The sequence below is a fragment of the Apteryx rowi genome, unplaced genomic scaffold (genome assembly GCF_003343035.1).
Source record: "Apteryx rowi isolate R43461 unplaced genomic scaffold, aptRow1 scaffold_65, whole genome shotgun sequence".
Classification (NCBI taxonomy): Eukaryota; Metazoa; Chordata; class Aves; order Apterygiformes; family Apterygidae; genus Apteryx; species Apteryx rowi.
In genome coordinates this window covers 1,678,568-1,696,104 of record NW_020450927.1, presented here as the reverse complement: position 1 = coordinate 1,696,104, position 17,537 = coordinate 1,678,568, and the positions used below count along the sequence as shown (strand labels likewise).

General features: G+C 43.3%; 2 protein-coding genes across 3 annotated transcripts in view; both read right to left on the bottom strand.

The window, feature by feature from the left end:
* Window positions 1-690, bottom strand: part of CEP350 (centrosomal protein 350) — an 80,603-nt gene extending 79,913 nt beyond the window's left edge. The window contains exon 1 of the mRNA XM_026084753.1: window positions 674-690. The gene's annotated coding sequence lies outside the window, so the exon portion shown is untranslated. The remainder of the gene's footprint in view (window positions 1-673) is intronic.
* A 4,768-nt stretch (window positions 691-5,458) lies between these two features.
* Window positions 5,459-17,531, bottom strand: LOC112975088 (torsin-1A-interacting protein 1-like). Of its 2 annotated transcripts, XM_026084759.1 has the most exons (6): window positions 17,349-17,531; window positions 16,708-16,776; window positions 12,676-12,795; window positions 12,069-12,125; window positions 9,400-9,459; window positions 5,459-8,022 (listed from the first exon to the last, which is right to left on the bottom strand). In XM_026084759.1, the coding sequence occupies exons 1-6, from the start codon at window positions 17,503-17,505 to the stop codon at window positions 7,217-7,219; spliced, it is 1,269 nt and encodes a 422-aa protein (XP_025940544.1). In that variant the 5' UTR covers window positions 17,506-17,531; the 3' UTR covers window positions 5,459-7,216. The 2 variants fall into 2 exon arrangements, with proteins under 2 accessions (XP_025940544.1, XP_025940545.1); XM_026084760.1 differs by lacking the exon at window positions 16,708-16,776.
* Window positions 17,532-17,537: the final 6 nt, after the last annotated feature.

Below are 17,537 nucleotides of genomic sequence, written 5' to 3'. Positions count from 1 at the left end.
CGGTGACCGACGCCCGCCGCCCCGGGGACAGGTCCCGGCGCATCCCGCGGAGTCCGAGAGGAGGGCGGCGGGACGCGGCGGCGCTCCCAGCTCAGCTGCGCGGCCGCGGGCTCGCGGTCACCTCGGCGGCGCTAGCCCGCCGCCATTACCGGCCAACGACTGACACGGAGCGGCGGCGGCGGCGGCGAGAGCGGCGGCGCGGGGCACGGCGGGAGCGACCGGCGAGGTCTCGCGAGAACCGGCCGGCCGGAGACCTTCCCAACATGGCGGCGCCCCGCCGCTCCCCCACCGCGCGCCTCGCCCCTGGCGGCGGCCATGTTGGGCGCGGCGCGGCTCCGCCGGCAACTGCCGCGGGGAGGGGAGGGGAAAGGCCGCGGGGAGGGGAGGGGAAAGGCCGCGGGGCCGCCCGCCGCCAGCAGCCCCGGGGCGGCATCGGCTCGCCCGAGCTCACCTACCGTGGCTGGAGGCCTCAGCCGCCCCGGGGCCTGCCCCCGCCATGGGGGCCGCCTGGGCCCTCGGGTCTGGGGGGAAGGGGGGGGGGAAAGCAGGTCTTCGCTCTTCTCTGGGCCCCAAACCCCCCCCCCCCCCCCCCCGAAATGTAATTTCCCCGTATTTTCCCCCTGCGCAGAGGGGGGTTCAGCCCGCGTGGAAACGCTGTGAAAACAAGAGGCACCTCAGAGCTGCGAGAACAGGCTCGGTAATGGTGACTAAAGCCCGGCTGCAGCCCTGTGCCAGGCTCAGGCTGACARGCCTGGGGCAGCTCCAGTCGAAACTGGGGCGCTGGTTTTGAGTCATTTGTATTCACAGTTAAGTCATCTTTAAATTTTTTTTTTCTTTTTACAAAATGAAAGCAGCTCTGATTACCATCTCCCAGTTTTCAAATTTAAGTTTAAATAAACAAAACATTTGCAAAACTTCACAGAGGTGACTAAGCACCACAGGTTCATTTCACCTTTAATAGTTGTATAAGCCCAGAAGAGCTTGTTACTGTACTGTCTTCTRTTACATAGATTTCACCTCAAAGATGCATTAAAACCACCCACATTTCACAAATAGATCTAAGATGTTATCCAACTACAACAAGATTATTTCTGCTGAAGAAGGAAAGTCATTAGAATAGGAGAAAAGGAATTCTTCCTAAAGGTACCTGGGGAGAATGTCTCCTAAATGTCTCCTTCAGGGCTCATCTACAGCTTTACCAGACTCTGGTTTTCACTCATTAGTACAATTGTTTGACTGCAGCTGCCAAATTTCTTGAGGGGAGCATGGGGGCAGAGAGTTATCTACTCCAACCCCTAAAGCATCATTAAAATTACTGGAGCAGGGTTTCTTTTCCTTAAATTTTGTATTGCCCCTCTTCCTGCAAACAGTGCGCATTTTCCATACAAATTATGCCAAGCTTAAGCAGCTCAGAACTGAATCACATCACAATTACAGGATACCCATTTAACCTTAATTTGGCTCCTTTACATACACAAACTAATTACAGAGTATATTTTCCAGAGTAAGCATACCTCATTCAAAACAAAAGATAAGCTTGAGATGTCAGCGGTTAAACCTTTGAAAACAATTTTGCTTTGCTAGACAAGGGAAAAAAATACAAACAGCAATAGACATGCACGACTCCAATGGGAAAAAGTGGTAAGTAGTACCTTATTCCCTCCAGACTCCTGAAAGAGTAAACCTGCTCCTCCCAAATGCAGAGATTTTTAGTAATAATAATAATGACAATTTCAGTCAGTGAAAGCATTATTACAGCCCTGATTGCAGACTAAGACAATTTAAATTATTACATTCCCATCATCACCTAGTGTTTGCTTTAATTTACTGCTTAATATTGCTGGCTTGGCAGTCTACTTAAATTATTCAGCACTTTTGTAATGCATTGCCTCTTTAATTATGCTTTTAAACATAGGTTCTCTCTTCTGCTTGGAAGCAGTTAAATCTAGTTTCCTGCTCCTCCTTTTCATCTTCATGGAAACAAGGCATCATATTAGGATTTTCTCAAACAAGAAAGTTATCATTTTTGCTCAGTAAAATAAAATTAAAAGGTAATGTTTGTCTACTCTGATTTTGCTTCCACATGGCTCCTAGTTATTTTCTGTATCCATCAGTGGAATTAATCATAAAACTTTGGATGACTTTTTTCAAGATGCCCTACCAATGGAAATAAAGCTCTCAAAGGCAGACTTCACACGAAAAGAAAAGAGAAACCGAATTCTTATGGGAAGTACAGTTCTCTTGTGAAATTTGCTACTGTTAGAAGTAAAGAAACTGTTTACCTGCAAACAACCATGCCTGAGAGAAAAGCAAAAATCAAGTTCCAATCCAGGGTGATGAACTGTCCATTAAACTGCAAAGCAACGAAGACACTGCAGTGAGCGCTGAGCGTGGTGTAYGGAGGCAGACTGCAAGCTAAGCCTAGAGAACCACAATCTCATTTTACGCTAACTTGGCTATTGCAGCTTTAAGGGAGAGGTTTGGAAAGTTTTCCACTCCGTACTACTCTTGCATACCCCTTCTAAAATTAGAAAGGGGCAGCTGGCTATTGCGGCCGAAAGAAGAGCAGCCAGCTTTTCCCTCCCCCTTCCTTGACTGACATGCCTCCCAAGAGCCATCGAGGAATTTGGGGAAGGGTGCTTCCACCTGTCGAACATGGCATGAGGTTGTCCAGGCATTCCCATATAAACCCAACTGTCAGGAGCTGACAATAAAACAGGACACCCGACAGCTGTGAGGACTGCAACCCTCCCCCTTCTCCTTCCATACACTCCTACAATTTTGCAGTTTGTATTACAGTGGAAATAACATAAGAAAAATTGTTTTCTGTGTGTGATTTGGGACTATAAAATTGAAAGGCTCATTACAGAGCACTTACTCCTGATTTCCAAATTTGTTCTCAGAGTTTTCCAGCTGTGCTACAGGACCTTAGCACAAAATCTGGCAAGCTGTTTGTGTATCATTACATACCGCCAAAACTGTAATTTTTTTTCTAAATACATTATGCAGGCAACTGCACTGCAGACTGTGTATAGCTACGTTCTGTAAAGCATATACCTACCATTTATAGCAGGTACTTGCATACCTACCTTAACATGGAGCTCAGCTTGCCTTTTGTACCCAATTTGACCTGAATCTCTTACCAGTTCAGAACAGAAATAAATTTATCAAAAAAGCATCCCAAATCCACAATAGTGTTTTTTCTTTAATTTGTGGAGAAGAGAGTGAATGCTTTTGTTGGTGTGAAGAAAGGGGGGAAAAAATTAGTCTTTCGAACTAACCTTTTAAGCACGTTCCAAACTCCTCTTTGCTCAGTGCATTGGGACTCAGAGCAGGGTGTGAAAGACAAGGTAAAACAGATGAGGCTGCACATTACTCTAGGTCCCTTTTACATCATTCACTGCTACAGGCAAAATAGGTATTGTCATCCTCCAGCCGCACAAAGGTGGCAGCTACAGAGGAGGACCCATGCTACACCTTCTGCTTTGGATCGCTGCCTGCAGAGCGGTGACTCTCCCGGCTCCCAGGTGTCTGCTCACAGCAGGAGGAGCATTTTGAGTGCCCCAGGAAAGGCACTCTACCAGGGCAAACTCCCCCATTCTCATTCCTAGACATCTCATCCTGGAACAAGCAGGTCAAGATCCTGAGACGATCAGTGGAGAAAGCAACGAGGGAAACAGACTTGTCACCCCTCAACACACCATACTAAAAATACTTTTTTACTGTTTCCATTAATGCATGCATTTCAGTGTTGAAAACAATGGACTGATCCATGCCTCCATTTCCTGCCATCAGGATGGCACTACATCTTCCAGTCCTCCTCCTTGCAGCACATTTCAGACCCAGAAAGCCTTATCTTCAAGACTGTCAACATGTACATTTCCTTCTATATTTGAGATTCTAGTAACTTCTTGCTATGCATACCATACTTCACAGCTTTTTTGTTTCCTAGTGATGTTTGTCTGTACTTTCTCAAAATTCTTCTCCTAGACTATTCTCTTAAAAGGGAATTTTGTTAAAGTAACTCAAARCTCTTGAAACCCCCTACAGTAACATTCCTGCTCACAGGAACCATATTGCCCATAGGAACTCACAAGGAAGTCATTTGCAGAGTGCTAGAAAACAGGTGTTCTGCACTATTTAGATTATAAATTGAAGTTCAACTGGTTTTGCTCCCCAAAGAATGTTTCTACCCAGAAGTTATACACTCYAAGCCCACAGAACAGTGAGAAACATTCCCCCTTCAGTCTCAAGGCCAGACCCAGTGCCTTCCCTATAAGCACATCTTTCTATTGCAGACTATTTTACTTGTTGAGCTGTTGACAGTTAGGAATAGTTCAACTGCAGAAATGAGTTTTCTCTGGAAGAAGCCAAAGTTTTGGAGAGTTTGGAAAACATCAAATGGCTGTTTGCTGCAAGCAATGAAGTAATAATGAGGATAGCAATCAGCTGCCCGTGAGCAACACGGACAAACATTACTCTCTACCTCTGGCTGAGRAGGAGGTACTTAATGAGACCTGCATTAAGCACCTGCAGATAGCTAATGACAGCCTTTTAAGAAGAAAGCCACAGAAGGCTACAAAGAGGACCTGCTTCTTCAGCAGCACGTACAGTCTTCTAATCCCAAGTCTTCCCACTTCTCCAGAAGGGGCAACAACTGCTGTGTAGCATCTTGCTTTTAATTTATTTTTCCCAGACTCAATCTATATTTGGAAATACACTTCACTTTCCCTAGAGTTAACATAAAATGCAACTCATCTGGCACAACACTATATAGACTGTTAAGTCTTTAGTTTCTAGGCACCTTCCTGTTTTATCTTTAAAGAGTGGAACATAGCTCTTTAATACTCCATAATCTCATAGGTGGGGCAGTTTTAGAAACATAAAATAACCTGGATTATGTAAATTTTATTAGTATAAAAACATGGAATCTCTTGCCTTCATGTCACAGCTTAGTCTTCTCAGTGGTTGCTGATTCCAAGTATATCCTTTTTTTCCTGAGCTAAGTTTTCAGTACAATCTGTCCCTCCAGCCAGTTCACAGTGTACTAATTTGGCACAGCAGAAGTACAGGAACATGTACCTAGGAGTAGGACAAGAATGGAGTAATCCCATTTGTCAGCTGCTGACACTTACACCATACTAATGGTGAACCATATCTTATCATTAGTTCCATCTGAAATCAGAACTGAGGAATAGTACAAGAACACGAAGTAAGAGGAAATTCAGAGCTACTACAATTTCCTGAATTGTGTCCAGTTAGAGAAAAGCCCTGATGGTATCAAATACATATATCCGCATCCCAATATCTATCCCCTATTCAAGTTCCTAAGAAATTATAATTTTGCTAAGGCTATTTTACTTGTCTATAGTTGATCAAAGTTAAAAGAAACAGTCTTAAACATGTAAATAAAAACAGTCTGACCACTTAAAATAGAATTGGCAAATCTTAAAACGAGTTATAAAACAAACAAGTAAATTTATTTTGAATGATTACTAAAATAGTTTACATAATATACAAACAGGTATGCTATCAGTATACACTCAGAAATAAGTCACATTTTTTTAAAAAACATTTGTCCAGTGAAATGTCTAAAATGTAAATACCATCTTTTCCTTCCTGAGTGATTCTTAAACATCTAGAACAGTAGCACTTCCATGTCTCTTTRCTGTTTCTGTTTCTTCACATTAAAATAAAAAGCACGGTCCATTTCTGGCTCTCAGTGGTCAGAACAAACCCACCTGTGGTTTAAGTGACTACAGCTCCAAGTCTCTGAAACTGTGTTCCTTTGTACACTCACRGTGACTGTGGTCCATTCCACATCAACCCCCAAACCTTCACTGGCACAACGAAGCCAGAGGCTCCAGCACCCGAGAGGTTTTCCTGCTGAAGAAGGATGTTTACAACAGGGTAGCTCAGGGGGCCTTGCAAATAAAGGACGTGTCCGAGAGCCACTAATCCCTCAGCTGTTATGAGAAAATGTTCCCCTAATTTGAGACCAGTCTTCACGCATTCCTTCATGCGCATTAAAATTGAACACACACGGACCAATGCTCAAGAGCATACACTAACAGCAGTGATATGGAAGTGCTGCAATTCACTTATATATACCCACACTATTTACAATAGAAACAAGTACATATTTTTTAGTTTGATGTAAGGGATTCTTGGCATGAAGCACTATAAAATATATTTTAGACACAGGCAATGCAAATCTGCTCTTCACTAAAGTTTCATATGGTAAGCAGCAGGTTATATGCAGACACATGAAAAAGGTTATTTTTATAGGATACTGAGTACCACAAATAAATAAATCCTCTTGATGCAAAAATAGTTATCTTATTAAAATGAGAAATAACCTATGTCTTCCTAAATTTTTGTTTAGAAAGGAGATGCAATAAGTCTTTAGCATGCACACACACACACTAGGCTGACATTTATCATTTCTCCCCAAGTTTTAAGACCTGAAAAACTTGACAAAGAGCAGAAAATTCCTGGCAGCAGTGAGGCAGAGGTGCTGAGGGATTATTTAACTGGCATCTACTACTAACGTCAAGCGATCCTTTGTACCTCAGCTTTTCTCGCTCTCCGGAACTGTTTGGGGCAGGCTCATTTAAGGAAGAAATCCTTGCTGAAAGGTTCTCTACAAATCACAAATCTCTTGAGCAATTTTGCCATTTCTAGAAGTCCCCAGAGACAGCCAACATCTATGCTGCAGTCAACTGGACCAAGAAAAAGCTCACGCTTGAACTCATACCACTTTATCATCATTTCAATTCATTAAGTGTCCCAGACAAAAAAGAAAGCAATTCTGTCAGATGAAGCYGAGCTTTTACATCCCATTACCTTGTCACACTCAATACCAGCATTTCCCACCACTAGAAGGGATCCTCAGTGCAAAGTCAATAGTGCACCAAGACGGCTTTACAAGCAGTTGAATGATTTGCAGTAGGGGACACCTATTTCCAACTCCAGGGTGCTCGACCTGAATAAGTTACCAAATACAACTTACCAAGAACTATGTTCCTTTCTCACATTTTGCAGTTTATTTAGAGAGGTCCCAGTTACTTTAGCAGAAACAACCTTGCCAGTTGGTTGGATTTCCTTGCACAGAAAGCACTGTGTGCTGCTCAGCAGCTGTAGGAAGTTCTGCCCTGTTCAGCCATTACAACACACATTTTCTGTCTTCCTCCTTTCCTGAGCCTTCTCTAACAACTTATGTGCATCCCTCTACAGGGAGGTCCTTTTCAGGCCAAACAGGCAAGACAAGGTGAGATATACGGCTCCACAGTCCGCTCAGCTTATCTGTGTCCATGTTCTTGTAAGAACTAGGAGCATCTGAACTGGTGAACTTGGTCCAGAGGAAATCCCGCACTTTCTCCTCAACTTCTTGCAAGGTCAGGCTCTTTCTCAGAGACTGCTCATCCAGGAGAACTGTCAGCAGAAGAGCTACATCCTTAAATGCTGCATTTTCATGGTCACAGTACTTGTAAAAGATTAAGGTGGAGCCTGCAGGCAGTAATTCAAATCGATGCACCACTGCTACCTTCTTGCCTCCTTTGAACCCAGAGCTGAGCTCATTATCTACTTCCAGCTTAACAATATCGCTATCCAATACGGCTTTGTCTGCCCCATTAATTTTGATTGCAGTAGCATTCTGGGAGGAGGCAAAAGCATCCGCAATCTCATTACTTAAGCACTTCAGYGCCTTCTCAGCTTCTTGGCCAGCTGTGAACAGCAAAATGGCTGGCTCCAAACGCAGATGGGAAGCATTGAGGTGTTTCTCAAGGAACATGTGTGTTCTCTTCCACAGATTGGGATCCTGACTTTGATAAGTATTTTTGAGTCTCCTCATCTGGGCCCGAAATGCTTGCAGAATTTGAATATCTCTACTTGACAAAGTTGCATCTAGAAACCTTGGCATTCCACTCCACAGGACCCAAAGCAATGGGATACTAATTAACAGAATAAGCAGTAACAAAGTCCAGCCCTTGTGAAATCCACTCTGCAATCCACAAGCACCTATAGAAAGGAGGACCAAACAGGGAGAAGAAAAAATGTTTTAAAATGAATCAGAAGTCAACAAGCAAGAGGAAAATAGAGGAACCAGTAGAAGTCAGTGAACTCATCTCACTATCTTGAGCTATCAGTACAGTAGCTGAATACAGAATCACAGAATGGTTGAGGTTGGAAGGGACCTCAGGAGATCATCTAGTTCAACCCCCCTGCTCAAGCAGGGTCACCTAGAGCACGTTGTCCAGGACCCTGTCCAGATAGCTTTTGAATATCTCCAAGAAAGGAGACTCCACAACCTCTCTGGGCAACCTGTTCCAGTGCTCTGTWACCCTCACAGTAAAGAAGTTTTTCCTCATGTTCAGGTGGAGCTTCCTGTGTTTCAGTTTGTGCCCGTTGCCTCTCGTCCTGTCGCTGGGCACCACTGAAAAGAGTCTGGCTCCATCCTCTTGACACCCTCCCTTTAGATATTTGTACACATTAATAAGATCCCCCCTCAGTCTTCTCACCTCCAGGCTGAAGAGGCCCAGATCAGAAGATATTCTAATTTTAAAAAAAGCTTTCAGCTTCTTTATTAACATAGTGAAGTGACACGATAGCATTAAAAAAAAAAAAGGTTTTTTTGAAATATTTCTGGAAATGACAGAGTAACTGCACATCCTTCTGAAAAAGGAGTTCTTCTAAAAGTTTGATACCCCACCCTTTATTTAATCAAACACAAATTAACAACTTAAAATAGTTCTGAAAAAGGTCAGGTTTGTTCCTACATTTAGGTTGGGGAGAAACAGACCAATACAAAACCTGGCATTACTAGAATGGTTTCTGTGGTGCTATTTYTCCTTCCTATCCCAATAAGGATAATAAAAATAGTTTCTGCTGCAGTATTTGCATTTTAAACATTGGAGCTCAACACTATCAGAGTATACATGGTTTGATCTGATTTTGTTTTGAACAGTTTAATTAACACTTGCTTGACCTACTATGAGGCCTAAGTCCTGATTCTGTTCCCAACAAAATCGGTGACAAAAAAAACAGTAAATTCCCCAGAAACAGGAAAAAAACCTTACACCTTTTWACATCCTAACCTATAGGATAACAGCAAAACAGCTGTTAAATAAGAACAGCACTAGGCCTGCCTCTACTTTAATCTTGCAGCAAACTTGTAAGCACTATAGATGGAAGACCTTAAATGCAGGYGGAAACATTAGTTATTTTACAAGACGCCTCTTTCCTTAGTGCTGAAGACTTGCTCCCTAGGGCATGTGTTATCTGTTCAGGCAAGGACCTTCAGTTGAACACCAGCTACCAGGAKATCTAATACTTGGACAGGCATGAAAATGGTTAAACATAACAAATATGAAACAGAAGTGAAAGCAGAAGTCTTACTTTTGGCCAAAGGCTGTGACTGCTTCCCTRTATTGGGCCGATCTCGAGATTTAATTCTGTCTGTTAAGAGATTAAGAGAGGAACATGAGAATAATACATAAGACAACAATTCTGACCAACCTTCCGGCAGAGAATTTGAAAGGACATTGAAATCACAGAACTGCATTGCTTTAGTTGGAAAGCCGTTTCCAGTTATGCTTTTACAYACTAAATTCTACAAAGCCTACAAGAAGGTTAACAGACTATTCTTGAATAAAACCTTGTTGATGTGAACCCAGTCCTGCTAAATAGGAGCAAAGGCAAGGCTATGACCTCATCCTGGGCATTACTTTGACAGGAATGGGGTGTCCTATTCCCTTCTGCATCAAGAGCTTCCTGTGCTAGTCTAGAACTAGAAAAAGGACATGTTCACCACTACTACTAGCCTGAGAAGAAATCCCATTCAACTGGCAGACCAACTCTAGGATTCCCATCTACACTCTTTGCCAAATGCCAGTTCTTAAGTCATCTTGACAATTTTGCATAAAAAGCACAAATCACCAATTGATCACAGATTGCCCCCAATGACTTAACTCTTCAAGAGTTATACAAATAAAAACTGAGGCATTTCAAGTACAAGATGACAAACTGGCAAAGGCTGAGCAACTTGCATGTTTTTCTACACAGGGGTACCACATCCTGATTAAGGTCTTCGATTTTGTTCATGAAGTTGGAAGACAGAAAATAGAAGCTCAGTTGAAACATGTTTTCGGAAAATAACATCATGAAAGATTTAAGTAGCAAAAGCACAGTGTTATTTTAAAGGCACAGTCTCGTATCTCCTCTCCAACTAGCTAGGGTCAGATGCCTGTTTTATTGGCAGTCAGGCTATTGGGATGAATCATGCTTTTAAAGCAAAATACAAGCTTTCAACTGAAAATATATTCTTGGTCTATTTATTTAAATGAGGTCAGACAGCAAGATACTAGAGACATTATCCCTAAAAGAGTTGTGAACAGCTTTCCTTAGCCCAAGAGACCTGTATGAATATATACAGTGCAATTACTGGTCAGCACGTTTTCTACATTTAGTCAGTTAATTAAAAACACAAGAATTTTTTGCTCCTTGAGAACTACAGCAACCAGTTCAACAGTGAAGGCTCTTTATTAATATATAGACAGACCAATGAGGATGTTGTCAGTGACATTATCAAGAATAAATTCAACAAACACACCCTGCAGCAGTTATTTCAAGAACACCAAAATAAATGCTACAACTTTGTTTCTGTATGAATGTAATCACCCAGGTGCTAAAAGCAGCTCTGGTTTAAGCCAGAGCTTAACTGGCTTAACAGAACTACTCCATTCCCCMTTTTTTCCCCTTGACAGAGCACAGACATTGAACTTTTAACTGGCTAATCTGAAGTAAGCATTCTAACAGTTAACAGATTACTATCTGTAATATTTTGTAATGCAACCCTGTTTAGAGACACTAGTTTTCATATTTACAAAACAGCAGTAATTCACACTTTAAAGTAAACAAAATATTTCAGTAAATGGTCTAATACTAGATCCTACTCTACCTATGAATCTTGGCTTATTTACAACACAACTTCCTTAAAGACCAAACAAGTTATTGTCTTGCCTAACTCCAACAGGGTACTTCTGTAGACACTCTAAAGCTTTTAATTTCAAGTGACTTTCCAAATTCTTCACTCAACCACATAACTGATCACTCCTGCAGCACATACTGCCTCTAACACAGGAAAGAAAAAGTACCAGACTAGCAAGAACTACCTGCATCAGTTAATTTTTCAAAGGCTTTTCACCAATATGCAGCTACCATAAGATAAACCTCTCTTATAGAAGGCACCATAGTTTAAAAAAAAAAACAACAACAACAACAACAACAACACCACACACCTAAAAGTTCTCTAAATTGAATTCTGATTTACAAACTTGTTTCCACCCTAAGCAGGTTTAGATAAACAAAGTGCTGACACTGTAAGAACAGAAAAGGAAGACTCCACTTAGAATTCAGAGTAAATTTTTTCCTATTTCAAGAACTCTGCCAAGAAGAGAAAAAAAACAAAGAACTCCCCACAAAAGACACAAAGCCTGAAACGCAAAGAACTGATCATTAGGTGAGCAGACTAGAGYATGCCAGTGGAGAAAAGCATCGCTCCACTCCAAGAGGACCAGATGATTAATTCAGTCATAGCAGGCCACTATCACCCAGGCTAAACAGGAATGTGACGCGTGTGTGTGTCTGCATGCGTGTGTGCATAAGAACCGATCTAACAGTCATTGCTACCAAAAGGTGACGGTTGTGCTCCCTTCCTCACACAATACCACTGCTACGTGCTCTGGCACTTACTGATTGTCCAATGAGTCAATTCAACTACCTAACCTAGCCAAAAAAAAAAGTGGATTATTTTCTGTTGGGTCAGCAAGGTGAATAACCTCATAGAATGATCTGGCTCCGAGATATACTGGTGTCTCCATCTCCTCTATTTGGGTCTGCCTCCTGGGTCTCTCTCTCTCTCTCCACCTTCTCGAGCAAAGTGTTACAAGGCACAAGAAAGATATAAGCACAGAAAAGTAAAAGGGCCCTTTTCACTAGGCTCTTTTTTCTTGGTTCACTTTTCATTTAGGTACAGGCAAAGATTAAGTATTTACTTTTCCACTTACTTTGCAATGTAGGCGAGTGGTGCTCTTCCTTTTTCTCAATGAAGTCAGCCTTGCTTTCTGAAACCAAAGCAAAATGGGAAGACTTGGTTATCACATCAGAGTTTAGAATAAGAAAGAGAAGCCATACACGCWTTTAGCTCTTTCTGTGAATTCTTCAAAAGATTATCAGAGAAGTAGTCACATCTATATGAACTACCAAAACAAACCTGCTCCATACGACAGCCTCTTAGACTGCTCTGCAGAGGGAGGAAGCTACCATATCTAACAGAAAGGGCTCAGTTTGGCCCTCCACACTGTTTTTCCCAGCAGGCCACAAACATTAKTGTTTCCTCCTACTTTTTTTTTTTCAATGCAATAATAATAAAACATAAAGGATGAGAAATTAGCAGCATCAATTGAATTCTCATAAGYACCACAAGATTTGTTACTTTCCAAACGGAAAGCTGACTGAGTCGACAGATAGACACAATTTTATTATAAACAGTCTCATTCAGATTTTCTCTCCTTTAGATCAAGATACACAAGCCAAAAAACAAGCAAAACCAGCATCAACTGAAGACAAAACACACAGTGGTGGAGAAGGTATTGACAAAACTACTGTTGTTACCTTTTAACAGCGTATCAGTGTCTGGCTGATGTCCTGCCRGTTTCTTGGGTTCATCGCTGTCATAAGCCTTTGCCTTTTCCTTTTTTGGTTGCTCTGGAAGGAAGTAAGTTGAAGGACTACCTGATAGAGGGGAAAAAAAAAAAAGGATTTGTATAGTTAGTACCATTTGTGTTCACAACACTGAAGGACCAAGACACTGTTTAGAACATTTATGAACTGAACAAATGGTTTTCAAGTTGTGATCTCCCAAGGGTCACTTTCTTGAAAAGTCCCCAAAAGGGGYTACAAAATGAAAAGCCTACAGCAAATTCAAATCCACTACAAATAAAGCTGCCTATGCACCAGTCAGAAATTTTGAGTCCTCAGCTTAAAAATGCTTGGAGGAAAAAAAAAATAAATAAAAAGCCCAATACCAGATGCTAAGAGCCAAGAAATACCACACTAAAGGGATTCAGTGTAAACTAGTAAATACACAAGCATGGGAGTAAAGAGAATTTTTCCCCACTGAGTTTTGGGCACACCATTTACAAACAATAATCGTTCTATGTTCTCCATAGCGCCAGGCAGAGGGGAAAAGAAAGAGAAGCACTTTAAGAACATAAATTCCCCTTTTAAGTGGTCCAAGCCATTCTTCAGTTGGGCCTCCCTCTCTCTCCCCATCTGTCTCCCACCATAGAGGAAATCTAGGGCACCTACACTCCTAACTTAACCCCCTCACTTAGCTGGGAAGAATCTAAACCAACACCTTTAGTTTGCTTGCCAAATTATGCAGCCATTTAGACACTAACACCCATCTTAGTTAATGTTACTATCTAGAAAGAATAAAGTCCAGTAAGGCAACGGGAGTTGCAGAGCAAAGGTCAGGGCTGGAAAGCCAGTCAAAAGTGGAGAACCAAGAGAAGAGGTTTGAAAAAATAAAGTGCAACCACATGGTTGCCCAGATTCACAGAAGGGGGAAAAAAAAAAACGCAGGTACGTAATAAAAGTTGAAGTACAACCGGGGAATGAAGATCATGATACAGTGATCAAGCTGAGGGCATAAATGGAGGAAATCACAAACAGAAGAATACAAYTGCTAACGCTTTTCTCTCTGTGATACCCACACTGGGCCCTTTTTGTATTCGTTGAACAGTACAAGGTTCTCCTGTGGTTTAATACGTTTTTATAGTTCTTATACCACACACATGAAAGCAACGCCACCTTGCCACCTAGTGTTTATTATTTTACTTCAAGAAAAGTAAACAATCTGATTAGAATATGTTCTGGCACCTTTCGCATGCCCGTGTATATGAAGTACACAAAGAAAAAAAGAAAGGGAAGAAAAAACACCGTAAGTTTGAAACTAAAAGTCACATGTACAACAGTAAAATATCTGCAAATTTTGAGGGAGATATTGTATTTTCAAAGCTATCCCAAACAACTGTGTAATGACTGTAATTTCTCACCAAGGTAAGAAAAACATTCACCCATTTACTCGATTTCAAGATATTCAAGATTGCCAAACAACGTAGCCATATTTCAGTATGCATGGAGGCTTTGCAAGCAAATCTCACTAGTAGTGTTAGCTAGTAATCAAAGGTCAAGAAGGTCTATGARTCTAAAGAGGGCTACTCATGCACTCCACACTGTTTAATTCCTCTCCCCTTCTCTGAGTCAATCAGTACTCTGCATCTCTCAAAGCGTCCTAAGAAAGTTGTTGCAAGCAGGAAAGAAGACGTAAACATACACAACTATTTCGCACATGAAGACAGCCTGTGAATCAGCAGTTTCTGTTTCATYCACTAACAGCGGATACCTCCAACAGACAGGCAGACTATTAGTGTAGCAGGCTGCACGCATGGCAACCCTTCCAGAGGAAATAAATTCCCCATTCATGAACTTTAACTTTCAAAAAACAAACAAACATTGCTGTTCTTCCCTTACAAGACCTTCAACCTCCTACCAAAAGGATCGTCCCTGCCTCTCAAACAAACTAGGGAGAATTTACTAATCCACCTTAAATCTGCCAGCCAGCCACCTTCTGCACAATCAGGCACCTGCCAAGAGAGAATGATCTATCCCCATTTCATACACGTTTGATCAAAGGGATTAGAAAACCATGAATTTATAAAAGGCTTATAAACCAAAATATAAAGCTGCTATTTTAACGTAGTGCAGCTCACTCTTGAAGTCTGGTAAATCTCTAGCCTTATGGGTTCAGTCTTCTTCAATACCAAGATGAGACTGCATGCAACACATACGCTGCAATATTCCACAGCCACTATAGACTGCATGTATTCAAGTGCCAAAAACATCTAGCTCGTGCCTTTAATTTGTAGAGTCACACATTCTACTTGCATATTTTAGGACAACTTCAACAGAGATTACTAACACACATATTCTAGATCAGCTAGCAAAAGAACATCTTTTGCTAGCTGATCTGGAAGATGCCTTATTTGTGACAGGGTATTTTATAGGGTCTTTAAGCTTTTTAGCTTTAGAAGCAAGTTTCCCAATTCATATTTAAAATGTTGAAGCAGGAGTCRGAAACCAGTTTTTCAAGTTGTGGTTTTGTTTCCATTCTGCTCTCAGGGAAGAGCAACTACAAGGAAACTGAAAGTCCTTACAAAAACCCCCATGCAGTCCCACTGCTCTTCCCTAAACTCTCCAGAAAAAAATACTGTTATACCCACAAATGAGAGGCCTGTGAGGAGGAGGGGGAGTTGTTCTTCTATTCCTTCACTTCTGTATAAAGCACTAAGGTCTCTTAACTTTCTACYTTTACACCCATTGTCAATATAATCAAATACCACTGATGTTAAAATCTTGGCATCTCTCCTTCCCATCCTCATTTTTCGGGATGCCAGCGTAAGAAAAAAATCCACTCTCCTATAGCTTGTAAGACAGCCCAGACACATTTATCATAATAAGCACGTTAGTGCCACGATAGCCATCATTTGGGAGTAATGGCTTCCCACAGCATTTTTCACCGGTAAAGCTAACGGTACTTTTTTATGCGCTAACCAGTTGTGCATATGACAATTCCCATTCTTAAATGGATAACTATTGACACTTCTTACTTTCCCCCCAAAATACGCCCACTCTCTCCCTTCCTCCCTCAAGGAGGGATTCTTCCACGTCTCCTGGAAGTTTTAAAACTGAAGCATGACGCTGGCAGCCCTTACTTATCCAAGCTAGCATTTCAGTGGCCAAGCCCAGACAATACTGCGTACTTAAGGCCATGCACTGTAGCTGTAACAAGAGCTCAGTCACAGCCCTGCCACAAGAGTACAGATGGAAACAGAGGAGTCTCAGGCCAGCCCAATTCACCCATCTGGGCATTACCAAATACTGCTCAACTCAAAGAGACCAAAAGATAAAAAAAGGAAGGAAACAAAGATGATTTGCTGSCAGTTTTCTGTTGGAATGACAAATTTCTAAAGCTACAGCCACACAACTAGGTGTTATGCAGTTAGCATCACTCTAAAATTTTAAAAAGGATATCATTTTCATCAAGTAAGGAAATAAAGATGTGCTACAGAGGTAACACAGTTGCTGTCCAGCTCAGTGTCTGGCAGCAAATAACAACATATGCTTGATGCTTCAGAGAAAGGACCGGCAAGCCCAGTTACGGACTTCCTCAAAAGCAATGTTGCACATTGGATGGGGAAGTCTTGCTATGATCTATTTTTTGCAAATCAAGATATTTTCTTTAAATTCAGGCTTCTAAAACAAAGTAGCTTTAGTAAAATCAGCTACCCCCAATTTTAATCCCCTGACTAAACACTGTTCCAAGTCTGGCTAAAACAGTCATCTTAGGGCTCCCGAGCGCTCTACATGYGCCTATCATTTTGAAAGGCTGAGAAGCACTTCCAGTTTTACACGTACAGAATCAAAGCAGAAGTAGGATTTCCTCACCTGGACACCAGARGAGACCAGCAAAGGAGCTAAAACCCAATAAACTATGCTTCCTCAGGCCTTGGGCCTTTCAGTATCTTTGCAATGCAGAGCAGCAAACGCAGTAACTTCCCTGGGTTAGAAGCCAAAACTTACCTGCCGATCTACACGCTCTAATAGGGGGTCGAGTCAAGGAAGCTGGACTTCCAAAGGGATGCTCATTTGCTAAAACAAGAAATATATTAAGTGCGCGGCAGAGCCCAGCAGCCCACAGCGGCTCCCTTTCAGGACGGGGTTGAAGCCCACCTAGCTGACCAAGGGACGCCAGCCCGAGGCGAGGCCGGCCTCGCCCTGCTCCAGCCAGGCCAGGAGGCAGAACACGGCGCTGCGAGCCCTGACTCCGGTTATCCCGGCCCAAACACCGCGCCCACTGCTCCGTCGAGCCCCTGCCGGGAGGCCGCGCTTTCCCCGTCGCCTCCGGTCGTTAACGGCGCCATTTGCCGCTCCCCTCACGGGAGGCTGCGCGTTAACTGCGCGCCCCCGGGGGCGGCTGGCGGCCGAGGAGCCCCTCCGAGGGGCAGGCCCGGGGCCGGGCAGGGGCGAGCAGGGCCGGGCAGCCCGCGGAGGAGCGTCCGGCCGCGGTGCCCCGCCGCGGGCCCGGCCTGTCTTCCCCCCCGCCCGGCCCACGCACACGCACACGCGGCGCGCCCGCCCGCACCACTTCGCGCCGCCCCCCCCGCGCCCTCAACCGCGGGATCCACCGCGGAGCGCTGAGCGCGCCCGCCCGCGCCGCTCACCCTCCAGAGCGCCTCCGGAACCGGGACCGGGACCAGGCTCGGCCTCGGCCTCCTCCGCCTGCGCCGCTCCTGCCGCGCCCGACAGCCGGGGGCTCTTCCGCCTGCGCTTCAGCTCGGTGGCGTCCGGCGGAGCCTGCCCGTCGCTGCCCCCCACCATCCTCCCCGCCGCCGCTACCGCCCCACGGCGCC